A 13,285-nucleotide genomic window follows, 5' to 3' on the forward strand; every position below is an offset into this window, starting at 1 on the left:
CAGTTTTTCGGAAAAAAATGTAAAAAAAAAAATTTCACGATTTTTCAAAAATAGCAGATCTACAAGCTCGTAGCGCGGCACTCGGTGCCGCGCTATGAGCTTGTATATCTGCTATTTTTGAATAGCCTAAATAAATCTAAAAGTGACACAGATGCGTTCCAGGTATTAATGGGTTATACTTAGCTGTGCATCGCGCACTGAAAATAGCTCCATCTATAAGCTATCTTCGGCGCGCGCAACTACGTATAAATCGCCCTTCATGCCCGAGTTAGTTGTGTGCGCGTGTCGGCACACCAACAATATTTTTTGGTATGTGACACCCGAGTTACAACTTGAGTTACTCGGGCTTTTAGCGTGCTAAAACCTCAACCAGTTAGCCTGTTTCGCTCGTCAGTCAATCAGCAGCTTAGCAGGCGTACAATGTAAAATGTCATTTCAAACGGCTCTAAAAGCTAAATGTAGTTTCAACGCTTCTTACAGAGGAAAGTTAAAGAGGAACCAGCAAACCGACCGACGTCTAAAATGGTCGAAAAGCACGTTAACTGGACTGCTGGTGCCAGGTGATGTCACTATCGGCTCACCTGGCACCAATGGCAGCCAATAGCAGAAGAGCAGGTCAGTAGCCTGCCTTTGGCCTTGCGATGTCAGGCTTTTTTTTTTACTCGGATTTGGTTTCGTTGGTTTTGGTTCCCTTTAAAAAACATTGTGAGTGGTTTACATGCTCCAGTGTCCGCCTAACATCACAATATTTCCAGGGAATTAAAGGGATATTTCACTTTCAAACATATTTGGGGTCTTTGTAACGTCTGCTCAGGCTTTTGTGTGCACCCCAGACCCTTTTTAAGTTGCTTGATTCACTATGTAGATATTTGATATTCATTTGATCAGACACGCCCCCTTCCTATACAAACCCATTGTAACTTCATTCTCCATTTTAACCATGATGATGATAGATTCATTGAAAACACCCGTTCTTGGTTCTTGTGACCCGTATTGTCCTTCTAATACGTGAGTGGGCTGTGTTTTTTCAACTCGATTTTTCCTTTATTTTTATTTTTTTTTTTGGGGGGGGGGGTAGTTTCATATAAAAAAGGCCAATATCAGTAGCCTAAATAAATACTGAATCAAGCAAAAAAACTGTCCGGGGTGCTCACAAAAGCCTGAGGGGACGTTAAAATGACCCCAAACATGTTGGAAAGTCAAATATCCCTTTAATCTCAGTTTATCATAAGCCGAGGTTGGTTACCTGGGATTTGGTGTTTTTAAACTGGCAGTTATGGAGAGCATGTCGACCTCTGTGAGCGTCAGGCAAGCCTGAGGTCAAACTAGGAGGAGAAGGCGAGGAGAATAAACCTAACACACCAGTTTGAATCTCTTATCTGCCTTCCCCAAGAGCAAGCTGTGATCTATGAGAGAGAGAGAGAGAGTGGGGTGGGGGTCTGGGTGGGTTGGGGTGGGATCGTCGTACGAGTGGACGATGAGTGTATCATATTGTAAATAATGTCTCCCACACTTTCTTCTTCAAGCCTGTTCTTCTCTCATGTATGTTTTCCTTTACGCTTTTTAAATATCTAGACTGAGGAGTCGATCAAGTCACCGCTGGAAACCACACCGCTAGATTCCGATTACTAGTGTGTTGTAGTGTGTGCGTGTGTGTGTGTGTGTGTGTGATTCCATTAAGTGTGCATGAGAGTCTGTACCTGTGTGGACTAGTAGTATGTGCACATGTATGTGTGTATGACATGATGTGTGTGTGCGCGTGTGTGTGTGTAAAACCATATAAAGTTATTCTTGGTAGTATATGGGGGAGGGGGGGGGTTCAGTTTGACCTTTGATCCGCGTTAGGCTTTACTGCCGTGAATAAAATCGTCAGTGTGAATTGAACCGTGGGGATCACCGTTTCAACTGAATGCAGAGTTACCCGCTGTCATTATTGAGACATTTCTTTTCTTCTTTTTTTGTGGGGTAGGGGGGATATCGATTTAGTAGAATTACTGATTCTTCTTCCATGTTTCAGCTCCTCGAACACATGAAGGTGTTACGGATCTCGTGTAAACAGGCGATTGGAGATCTCTGCCTACTGATGACACCTGGTGACATTCAACGTAAAACTGGGTGTAAACCATTTGGAAATGAAATTTCTTTGTGGTTTTCCTCAGTATTGGGACGGTGAGATGATTTGGTTTGTCAGTGGATGTCACCAAACGTATCAGTAGGCGGGAGATGGCGAGAACTCTGATTGTCTGGCTACGCGAAACTAACTCGCACACGTGAAGATGTTTTTTTGGGGAATGTCGGCTGTGTCGTTCTCTCTCAAGCCTGTGTGATAGTTGTCTGAGCGCACATGTACCTTTTTTAAAAGTTGAAATTGTACTCCGGAGTTAAACTTAACGGAATGAACACAGTCCTGCTTTCTGCGTTAAATGACGGGACCGACATCACTACCTTACAGCTATAAGGTTTCACCATCTCAATTTTTTGTGTTGTAATTGAGTTATTTGAATAGCACTCAAGTCAAATTTTTATATAAAACTCTGGACGGTAATTTTTGGTGAAAATACAATTTTGGGGTCCATTGTTAATAAATACAAAAAGGTGAGATGAGACCTGCAAGCCTGATTTATACTTTGTTGTACGGCGGTATCATGTGGCGAAAATAGCCAATTTACAATCTCACAACGTGTCACATTTGCAATGCATTGTAAGATGGTACTGTAAATAGGCTGTTTTTGGCACGTGACGCATAACACGAAGCATAAATGAAACCATCTAGCTGTAAGGTAGTGACATGTTCATGTCTCATCTCCACAGCGAGACCAGCTGTTTTCTACAGAACCCATGGGTTCTGGTGTTGGGTTTCTATGTGTCAGTCTCCAGTCTTTACCTTAACCTTCATTTCTCTCTATATTAACTGGTTCTACGACACGATGTGAAGCAATTTTCTCCCTCTGTATTTACTGGTATTGCAACATGTGACATCATTTGGTGTGAAAGTGTCTGCAGAGACTTTGTGTGTAAGGTTTATGATTGGAGACGAAAGCAGAGCAACACCGAAGAAGATGGAAGTAATTACTTTTTGCAACGATGTACTGATCTGTAAAATGACATTGTGTGTGCATTCAGATCGTGGAACAGTGAACAAATCTGCATAAAGGTTTGGTATGTTCATTCAGCTAACATGTTGACTTATGTAAATAACCACAACATAGATTTGTATTCTTCCGCTCGAGGGAGTGTTTTTTTCTTTTCCTTTACTTGTTTTTTTTGTTTTGAAAACTTTTTAGTTTGATGTTTGCTGAAGAAGTGAGCAAGCTGATGTGTGTAAATTGTTCTTGATTAGTTGCATTATTATTATTGCTACTACTGCTGTTCTTCATCAATGATGATACATCACTGGTGTTTGAGTGTCCAATCCTTTCAGGTGTGACTGTTTTCCTCTCTGTCAGGTCAGCACATCATGCAGTCGCTTTAATATCACACTTATTACTTAGATTCAAGTGTTTTATCTCAACATGCACACACTTTAAGACAGCGGACACCTTACCTCATGTACAGAATGTCTGTTTTTGTTTTGTTTTATTTTGACAAACCGCAATCAGCTTAGAGCCTGACCGATGCCGCATTTTTGCGGTCCGACCCCTATTTTGTGTCCTAGACCACCGATTACTGATGTTTTGATATGTATAACTTTGATATGTATACGTTGTAGAAAAATAATACGGCAACATAAGCCGTTTTCTTTTTTTTTTACTTGGAACACATCCGCTGCATAATTGCCGATACAGATGAAAAAATGGCTCACATATCGGTCGGGCTCTAGAACTGCTTTATCACAAGAAACTGTTCTGTAAGGACAAGTTCAACCCTATTCATTTCTGAACGGTTTAAATGTTTTATATCCTGTAAGCACACAGCGATGCACATAATACTCATGTTTTATAGTTGCACTGTTATGTTTTGGCAGAGTGGTATTTTCTACCCAACCGGGGTGCTAAATTGACCCATTTTGACTTTCTTTTTTTAGTTTTCAATCACATAGAAACATCGTTTGAAACCTGAACATTATGAGACTGACTTATCTGAAAGAGGCCGTTTGGAAATCAAAAAGGTCCCGGATACAATCCCTGAGCTGCCTAGTCCGCGGTGTCCCTAAACAAGACACTTAGCCCATACAGTGAATACTTCCCTGGGTGCTGTATTAATAGTTAGGAACAGTGGATGCCATTAATACCCATCCTATTAGTCAAGATTGGGTTAAATGCAGAGGACAAATTTCATGTGCTGTATGTATAAATGTACAGTGACTTATACCCCAACACAAAACAACATTGATATAAGGACATTATGGCATTATGAGAAGTGTAACTGAAGGTGTTTCATCACTTTTCCTACAGAAACGGTTGGGAACAATCCTCAACAACCCTTTTTTTATTTTGTTCTTTAAACACATTTTCTATCATCCAGTTGTTCAGTATGATACACATGAAGTTGAAATATTGTCATATATCAGTACATACATTCAGTTCACTGCTTAACAAGATGTACCTGTTCAACCAACCTTAAATATACCGTACATAGAAGACACATTATATAGACCAGTGGTTCTCAAACCTTTTCACGTCAAGGGCCCCCAAATTGACACATTAGCCCACGGACCCCCATTTGAAAATAAATGCCAGGGACCACCATAAGAGACTATTTTTATGGCTAGCGGTGATTCTGAACCATTTAATTTCAAGGACCTCCAGCATTTGATATGCATTAGACCATGGACCTGAATTTGATACCATTTTGATTTCTGGGACCCCCCAATCTACACTGTAGTATGATCAGTGTTCATTTAACTCTGGGAGCGTACACATGGAACCAAATGGACCCTAATGGGCCCATTTGGTTCCATGTGTACGCTCTTGGAGTTAAAGACCCCATAAGGGTCCATTTCACTCCTAACTATCAATCATTTGGACCCCACTTAGAGAGCCACTGATGTAGACAGTTGTACACACTGCATACAGCAGGTAAAACAGCCTCACCAAGGCAAACAGTAACTAAAGGTTACTTTAATTTAAAAGTCAGCTTAGAATTGTGTAATCTGAAAAAAGTATAACCCATCTATAATTGATGCAGTATGTGATGGGAGATGAAGCTAATATGTTTCATTGTATATGATGACACTGCAGTTGAGTCTTGTAGTCCAGAAGTTAAGCACACGTCAGTTGGTTCTTCATATAAATATACTCTACATCTAATATAACACCATGGCTTAAATATGTATCTCTAAAAGCGTTACTATTTAGGCAATGGAAAAAAATCTGTTTCAATGGTGCTGTTATCATTCAGTCACAAACTCGTTAAAGGTGATTATTTTTTTATAAGGTTTTTGTTAGAAAGTTAAATCCCTATATTCTGATTGTAATCATTGCCATCTATCAGATTTATCCTATCTGGAAGAGAACTCCACAAAGATCATTTATGAGTTTTGGTGTTCCAGCTCCAATTTTGCTGTCCCATTTTATTTTGTCATCACTTCCACTTTCATTTGTTTATCCTGTTTGAGATCAATTTGTCATCCTGACCTGAACATGTATTTTCTGTTTACTGAAAAGCTTGAGAGACGGGGCGACCCCTGTTACTGAACACTATAGCAATGATTATTATCAGAATATAGACCTGTTTAACACTTAATTTAACAATACAATATAATTTACAGCCCCTGTAATAGGCATACTTTTCATTGACCAATGAAAAGTAATAAAGGAACATTAGTAAATTATTATAGGCCTACATATTTTTTTACAAAATGTTGTGAAACCCACAGGCAGACAACTAATTTAAATCTGCTATCCCTGTTTTGGGCATGTCATTTTCACATACACGAAGTAGCAGAGGGCATTCATTTATGGAAGGAAAAAAAAAGTGAAAAAATTCAAATATATGATGTGTACATATATAAATAATGTCCACTAAACTCTTATGTATAAATAATGTCCACTAAACTATGTTATGGACTCTGCTCTATTCATAGGCTCTGCGTTATGATTGAATCTATGAACTGAGACGGTGTAATAGCCTGCTGTAATACACGTGCTTGATAAATCGTTCTTTCACTTAGGATCACAGCTGGTTCACTTTATGAAATGATTAGATCAACTTTAGCGCAACAGTAGTCAACGTTAACGGCCCTGTGCCGTTAGAGCAGCAGCCAGCTCCCCTTGGTGGCCATTTAGTGGTACTGCAGATTTAATAACAAAATGATCGTCTATTCGCCATAAAGTCATCATCACCACCTACTTATTTATTAAACTAAATACCTAAAGTCAGACGATTTGATGACAACTGACCTGTCGTAATGTTTAAAGATAACTACCGAACAGCGGGAAATATGCTACAATACCCCAGTGATTACTATATTATTAGCATCTTTCCTGCCATATAAATATGTGGTGTGGATCATTTGATTAGAACGGTCTATCGATCCATGCATTTATTTTACACGTCAACATATTTAGCAAACTAACCAAATCTAGCCTATTATGACAGTAGATAAAAATTAAAAAAAAGGAAATCACTTCAGATTAAAAACAGGAATTATGGATGAACGTATACTCCGTGGTTGGACGATGTCGCCGACACCGTCTTACGACGAAGTATATTAGGCCTACATTAATACAGTGGTGGAAAGTGCATTTAAGTACATTTACTCAAGTAGCTACTGTACAATTATGAGGTATTATTTATTTATTTGACTTTTTTTCGATTTCGTTATACTGTACTACTCATAGGCCAATATTGTACTTTTACTCCACTGTAATTATTTGACAGCTTTAGTTAGGCTAGTTACTTTGCAGATTGAGATGATCAGTGGTCAGTTTTGAGGTATTTGTACTTTACTTGAGTATTTTCAATACTTTTACTTCTACTCCACTACATCTCGGATCCAAATATTGTACTTCAACTCCACTAAATTTATTTGAAAACTTAAGTTAGTGGTTATTTTGTAGATTTAGATTATTACAAAACATACATTAACCACTTCAGCCCTATATGCATTTTGGCCATTTTGAAAATCTACAAAATCACAGTGTGTAGCATCTTGAGCTTGTAGATCAGCTATTTTCAAAATATTTTTATATTGAAAATACATTTGAAAACTTGGAATGGGTATTCTGCATAATGAGTACTTATATTTTTGGTACTTAAAGTACATTTTGATGTCAATACCTTTGTACTTTTACCTAAGTAAAAAATGAGTAATTTTTCCACCACTGGAGATGATTAATAGGCTACAAAACATATAATGACCACTAAAGCCCCCATTATCCAATATATATATTTGTTTTTAAGAATTGTGAAATTGGATATTCTGCACAATACTTTAACTCGAGTATAACATTTAGAATTTATAACTTTTACTTGTGACAGAGTAGGATATTTCCACATTGGTATTGCTACTTCTTCCACCACTGTTAATCGCAGATAATTGTAGCTTTGTTATTAGTATTTATTGCAATGGTCCTCAAAATGGGGTCCGGGGACCCCAGGAGTCCTTGAGTGGATTCCAGGGGGATCCCCAGTAAATGAGTTAATATAATTTAGCATTAAAATCAGTTTAAAAGGATAGTTAATTCCCAAAATTACTTTTTATGTGATCCAATATTCCAGTAATTGATGAATTGAAGTAAGTAGTAGGCCAACTAAGCTTAACAAGAGCAATACTGTATTTGAAACATTCCCTTATTACCTCCACAGTAGCAGTCTTCCCTGGATTACACAGAGAGTTGTTTTGGAGTTTATAAATGCATTTTCTATGGGTTTTTTTTGCCTTGGCCTGCTATAGGCTCTATTCATAGCAGCCATATTATGAAGACATTCACAGGTGTTACCAATGATACTAATGAAGGCTCTGTTCCATTCTGGTCAAACAGAGTCAAGGTGCTGATATTGTGCATGTTGACTCACTGGAAACACTCTGCTACACCAGTGGGTCTACAGTTGGGGTCCAGGGACCCTCATGGGTTTCCAAATGGCCCCTTACAGGTGTGTAACTGAGAGTGTACAAATGGAACTTACGGGTCCAATTGGTTCCACTTGTACACTCAGAGTTATGGGGTCGTGGAAACCACTGTGCTACACTAAATGGAACAGAGCCTTCATTAGTATCATTGGTAACACCTGGGAAGGAAGTGATAATATGGCTGCTGTGCATAGAGCCTATTTGGATCAGGATGTGACAAATATAAAAATCTCCATGAAGTCAATGCTTCCTGGGGTGTGTATTAATAATGGGGGTGGTGGCGGGGGGGTCATTTAACCATGTATACATTGGCCATTGAATTTTTTTTATAGCAGATCTACAAGCTCAACGCATCACAATGCGTGCTGTGAGCTTGTCGATCTGCTATTTAAAAAAAGAATTTGAAAAATCTTGTATGGGGGTCCCTGGCACAACATATTTTAAGAAGGGGCCCCCGCCAAATACATTTTAATTTGGGGGTCCTTGACATGAGCCACCGCTTTGATGCCCAGACTCTAGTTCAGTGGTGGAAGAAGTACTCAGATATTTTTCTTCAGTAAAAGTAGCAATACCACAATATACAAATACAAGCAAAAGGCCTGTGTTCAAAATGTTACTTGAGTAAAAGTACAAAAGTATTGACATCAAAATATACTAAGTACTAAAATGTTTTAAAATAGCAGATCTACAAGCTCACAATGCGTTGCATCGCGACGCGAACGCGTTGTGAGCTTGTAGATCTGCTATTTTCAAATAGCTTATGTATAAAATTCGGGCTAAGTGGTTAATGTATGTTTTATATTTTTTATCTGCAAAGTAACTAAAGTGTTCAAATAATTGTAGTGGAGTAAAAGTACAATATTTGCCTCAGATGTAGTGGAGTAGAAGTAAAAGTACTGAAAATTGCAAATAATCCACTAAAGTAAAAATACCCCCAAAAAGTACTTAAGTACAGTACTTAAGTAAATGTACTTAGTTACTTTCCACCACTGCTCTAGTCTCAATCCATCCACGCAGTCAGACGTCTCTTCCTGTGTCTATGTGCACGCGCACGCCTCCCAGACGCTCAAGAACGCGCACGCAGGGCGTTAGGTCCCGCCTCTTTCCCTCTAGTCTGACCAATGACCGTCGGCAGCGTCGGTGTGACGTCGTCGTCGTTGGTTCCGGTGTCATGGCGCGTCGCAGTGAAGGAGACACTGATGTGATGTTATGCCATTATTAATGATAATAGTAATGTTATTATAGGATGGTTGCCATGGCAGCGGCTCCGCTTAGGACGCTGCTCAGATGTAAAGCGCACGGGACGCTGCTGCGCGTGCACAGAGCCTACAGCCAGGTGACTCATGCTGGATCTTCATAACTGCTGTTATTATTGTGTGTGTGTGTGTGTGTGTGTGTGTGTGTGTGTGTGTGTGAGTGTGTGTGAGAGAGAGAGATCAGAGACTGTGTGTGTGTGAGAGAGAGAGGGAGATCAGAGACTGTGTGTGCGTGTGTGTGTGTGTGTGTGTGTGAGAGAGAGAGAGATCAATCAGAGACGGACTATGTGTGTGTGAGAGAGAGGAGAAAGAGAGACGGTGTGTTTGTGTCAGAGAGAGAGTGATCTGTGTGAGAGACTGTATAATGCTAGTGCTTCCTTCAGGACTGTGTGTGTGTGTGAGAGAGAGAGAGAGAGACAGTGTGTGTGTGAGAGAGAGAGGGGAGAAAGAGACGTGTCTGTGAGAGAGAGAATGTATAATGCTGGTGCTTCAGGACTGTGTGTGTGTGAGAGAGAGACGGTGTGTGTGTGTGTGTGTGAGAGAGAGAGGGGAGAAAGAGACGTGTGTGTGTGTGAGAGAGAGAGAGAGGAGAAAGAGACATGTGTGTGTGAGAGAGAGAGAGAGAGGAGAAAGAGACGTGTGTGTGTGTGTGAGAGAGAGGGGAGAAAGAGACGTGTGTGTGTGAGAGAGAGAGAGAGAGAGTATAATGCTGGTGCTTCAGGACACTGTGTGTGTCTCTGTGTGTATTATAGGTGTTTTAGGACGGACAGTTGCATTATGGGATGGCAGCCAGGTGAAAATTAATAGCTGTAATATTAATAATGTTCCTGGTGTGGTCAGGATTTCGAGAAACGTGTGTGTGTGTGTGTGTGTGTGTGTGTGTGGTAACATTGGGGTTGTAACACAGACCTACATCATGGGATGTGACGTGTCCACACGGATGGACATTGATGGAAACATGCAGACCCTCCGCCCCCTCGTACCAACTCTCTCTCTCTGTTTAGTTGATTAACAATTTGTGGTTTTCTCTAGTCACAATTTTCTCCTATAATGACATGGCCAAAATAGGGATGCCAGGTTGTGTGTTTTTTACTCTATACTAGGGTGTTTTCTGTTATTGTGGTGAAAGCTTTTGCTGAAAATAGCAGATCGACAAGCTCACACCTTGTCCATCTGCCATTTTCTGAGAAAGCTTTCCCCACAATAAAGAGGCTGGGGCTAACAGGGACGTTTTCATGATGTTATTTTGACAGATCTCTGTCAATCCTCCACTCCCCTCCAAATCTGTCTCCTCTCCTCTCCAGTTGCAGGTGTCCTCTGTTGTGTCAGATCGTCTGAGGCTCTTCGAGTCTCTCAGGGAGAAACGGGCCAACAAGACGAGAGGCGGAGCTACAGAGAGACCCCTCAGCATCCGATTGGCTGATGGCAGGACGGTAGAGGGCAGAGCTGGTGTGACCACGCCCCTTCTCGTGGCACAGAGCATACGGTGAGATCTGATCTCACAGTCCAATCTCTTTGTATCTTTTTCATTAATCAGACAGTAGGACAGCTGAGAGGGAGACTGGTTAGGGGAGACGGACAGTAGGACAGCTGAGAGGGAGACTGGTTAGGAGAGACAGACAGTAGGACAGTTGAGAGGGAGACGGGTTAGGAGAGACAGACAGTAGGACAGTTGAGAGGGAGACGGGTTAGGATAGGGAGACAGCTGAGAGACAGACGGTTAGGAGAGACAGACAGTAGGACAGCTGAGAGGGAGACGGGTTAGGAGAGACAGACAGTAGGACAGCTGAGAGATAAGGCTGCAACTAACGATTAGTTCCATAATCGATTAATTGGGCGATTATTTAAACCATTAAACGGATTATCGCACGTATTTAGCAATTACCTTATCATTTAGATTTTGGGTTGTTATAGGCATGTTCTAACAATAAAGACAGTACAGATGAATAATTAATTAAAACGTACATGTATACAATTTTGCACAGCAAAATAGTTAAATGCATATCAAAATAAATAAAAGCCACCTATGGTACCTTTTCTCTTCTGACTGCTTGATTTGATTTAAAAAACATATTTAGGCTAAAGGGTAACAGTACTCTTTTAAATGGATACAGGATAGGTGGGCACTAGGGACATCTGGGCACCTCGATGTAAAATTGCCTATTTTGTCCAAAATGTTAAAAATAAAAATATTAGAAAAAAATTCTTAAGTAATGTAAAGTATAATTGATGTGAACATGCACGGTAAACATTATCAGACTCAAATTTCTCGTTTATGCCCAAAACGACTGGATATACAGGTTTTGCAGCAATTTGTAGTAATTGTAGCAATATTAGACCTTAATTGTCAAATGTTTAAGCATGTTCTAATCCAGTGGTCTTCAACAGGGGGTCCTCAGAGTAATTACAGGGGGGGGCGTCAAATGTTTGTGATAGGATTTATTTATTTTTTACATTAACCACTTGAACCCTAGTATCCCTATTCTGAGGAGAACTTTAACCAAATATAGCCAATCTACAGTGAGCTTGTAGATCGTCTATTTTCGGCAAAGAGGTTTGGTGTGAAAAAATAACACACCAAGTACAGAGTGAAAGGTCAGGTTTCTAAGTATTGACAGTTTAAAAATTAAAATACACATTAACATGAATCCAACATCATGAAATCTATGAAAAAGTTAAACTTGCAACACAATTTTATACAATATGTAGTGGGGGTCCCTGCTTCATTTCTCTTTCAGCTAGGGGATCCTTGGCCTTGAACGTTGAAGACCCCTGTTCTAATCATGTATACTTTACTTTAAAAACATTTTCCCAATACTAAACTTTTTTTTTTTTGGACCATATAGCCCATTTTAGATCGAGGTGCCCAGATGTCCCACCTATCCTGTTACCTTGCAACCTTGCGGACCCTACAGCAGTTTAACAGACCCCATAGCCTGTGGGGACTGCGACTGCGACTACAGATCCTATGACCACATACCCCATAGCCTGTGGGGACTGCGACTACAGATCGTACGACCACAGACCCCATAGCATAGAGTTAAAAATAATAGAGAGGGCACCCGAAATCTCCTCCCATCCACTTGCATTGAGTTGCTCACCCAGCGCATAGTCCTAAATCACCCCTTCTTCCGGGTTGGAAATTTGGTGGGCGCGGCCTATTTTGGGCCCCAGTGCGTCACTTCTGTGACGCGTTTTGCGTCACAGAAGCGCGCAGCCCCGTGCGCATGCTCGTGAGTCGAGCCCATTGGTCGAAACCGTTTTCGCTCGTTCATGTTGAGGCCCCTAAGCTGCAGTACCATGAATGGCCAGCATGTCCATTTGGCTTCAATGAAACCACTGGGTTCTGGGGGCTTGCCCCATAGTCTGTGGGGACTGCGGCTACAGATCCTACAACCACAGACCCCATAGCCTGTGGGGACTGCGACTGCGACTACAGATCCTACAACCACAGACCCCATAGTCTGTGGGGACTGCGACTACAGATCCCTTAGCCTGTTGTGAAAATAATTTTATAGTAGGTTTAGGTTTTAACACAATTGTTATTCTACCTCTGGCCTGCAGGGTGAAAGGAGCACTGGTGAGCAGAGTGAATGGCGAACTGTGTGGTCTCCTGCGCCCCCTAGAGGAAGACTGTGAACTGCAGCTTCTGGACTTCAACACAACTGAGGGCAAACAGGTATTTCATCTACTGTATTTCACCTCTACATAGAAATATATGCAGTTCAGTTTATAATCCGTTTCGACAGCTCATTGTTCCAAAGTACCGTTGGTCTGACGACACACATAAAAAAATAAAAATAAAAATAAAATCAGAACCCAAGATATCATTATCTGAAGATGTGCAGCTCCATCCACTCTTTGTTTAACTTATAACTGAAAAAGGCTGTGTCTCGCTTCCTAAGCACTTTTTCTTTACTTTGAAAAATAAATAAATAATTGCTGGCAGTTTAGAAAACATATTTTTATTTCATTGGCACTGAGAGAGTTAAAAGACATTTTCGTTATTATATTA

At 40.5% G+C, this 13,285-nt stretch overlaps 1 protein-coding gene across 2 annotated transcripts in view; it reads left to right on the plus strand.

Annotated features, from left to right (window-relative positions):
• Positions 1 to 9,176: 9,176 nt before the first annotated feature.
• Positions 9,177 to 13,285, plus strand: part of tars2 (threonyl-tRNA synthetase 2, mitochondrial) — a 41,689-nt gene continuing 37,580 nt past the window's right edge. Inside the window, exons 1-3 of one of the 2 annotated variants that reach the window (XM_080427571.1) lie at positions 9,177 to 9,350; positions 10,575 to 10,756; positions 12,835 to 12,949. In XM_080427571.1, coding sequence (XP_080283697.1) covers positions 9,261 to 9,350; positions 10,575 to 10,756; positions 12,835 to 12,949 — 387 coding nt within the window. In that variant the 5' untranslated portion in view covers positions 9,177 to 9,260. The remainder of the gene's footprint in view (positions 9,351 to 10,574; positions 10,757 to 12,834; positions 12,950 to 13,285) is intronic. The other variant, XM_080427572.1, reaches the window with a different exon arrangement.

The sequence above is a fragment of the Gymnoscopelus braueri genome (assembly GCF_963280865.1).
Source record: "Gymnoscopelus braueri genome assembly, chromosome: 4".
NCBI classification, from domain to species: domain Eukaryota; kingdom Metazoa; phylum Chordata; class Actinopteri; order Myctophiformes; family Myctophidae; genus Gymnoscopelus; species Gymnoscopelus braueri.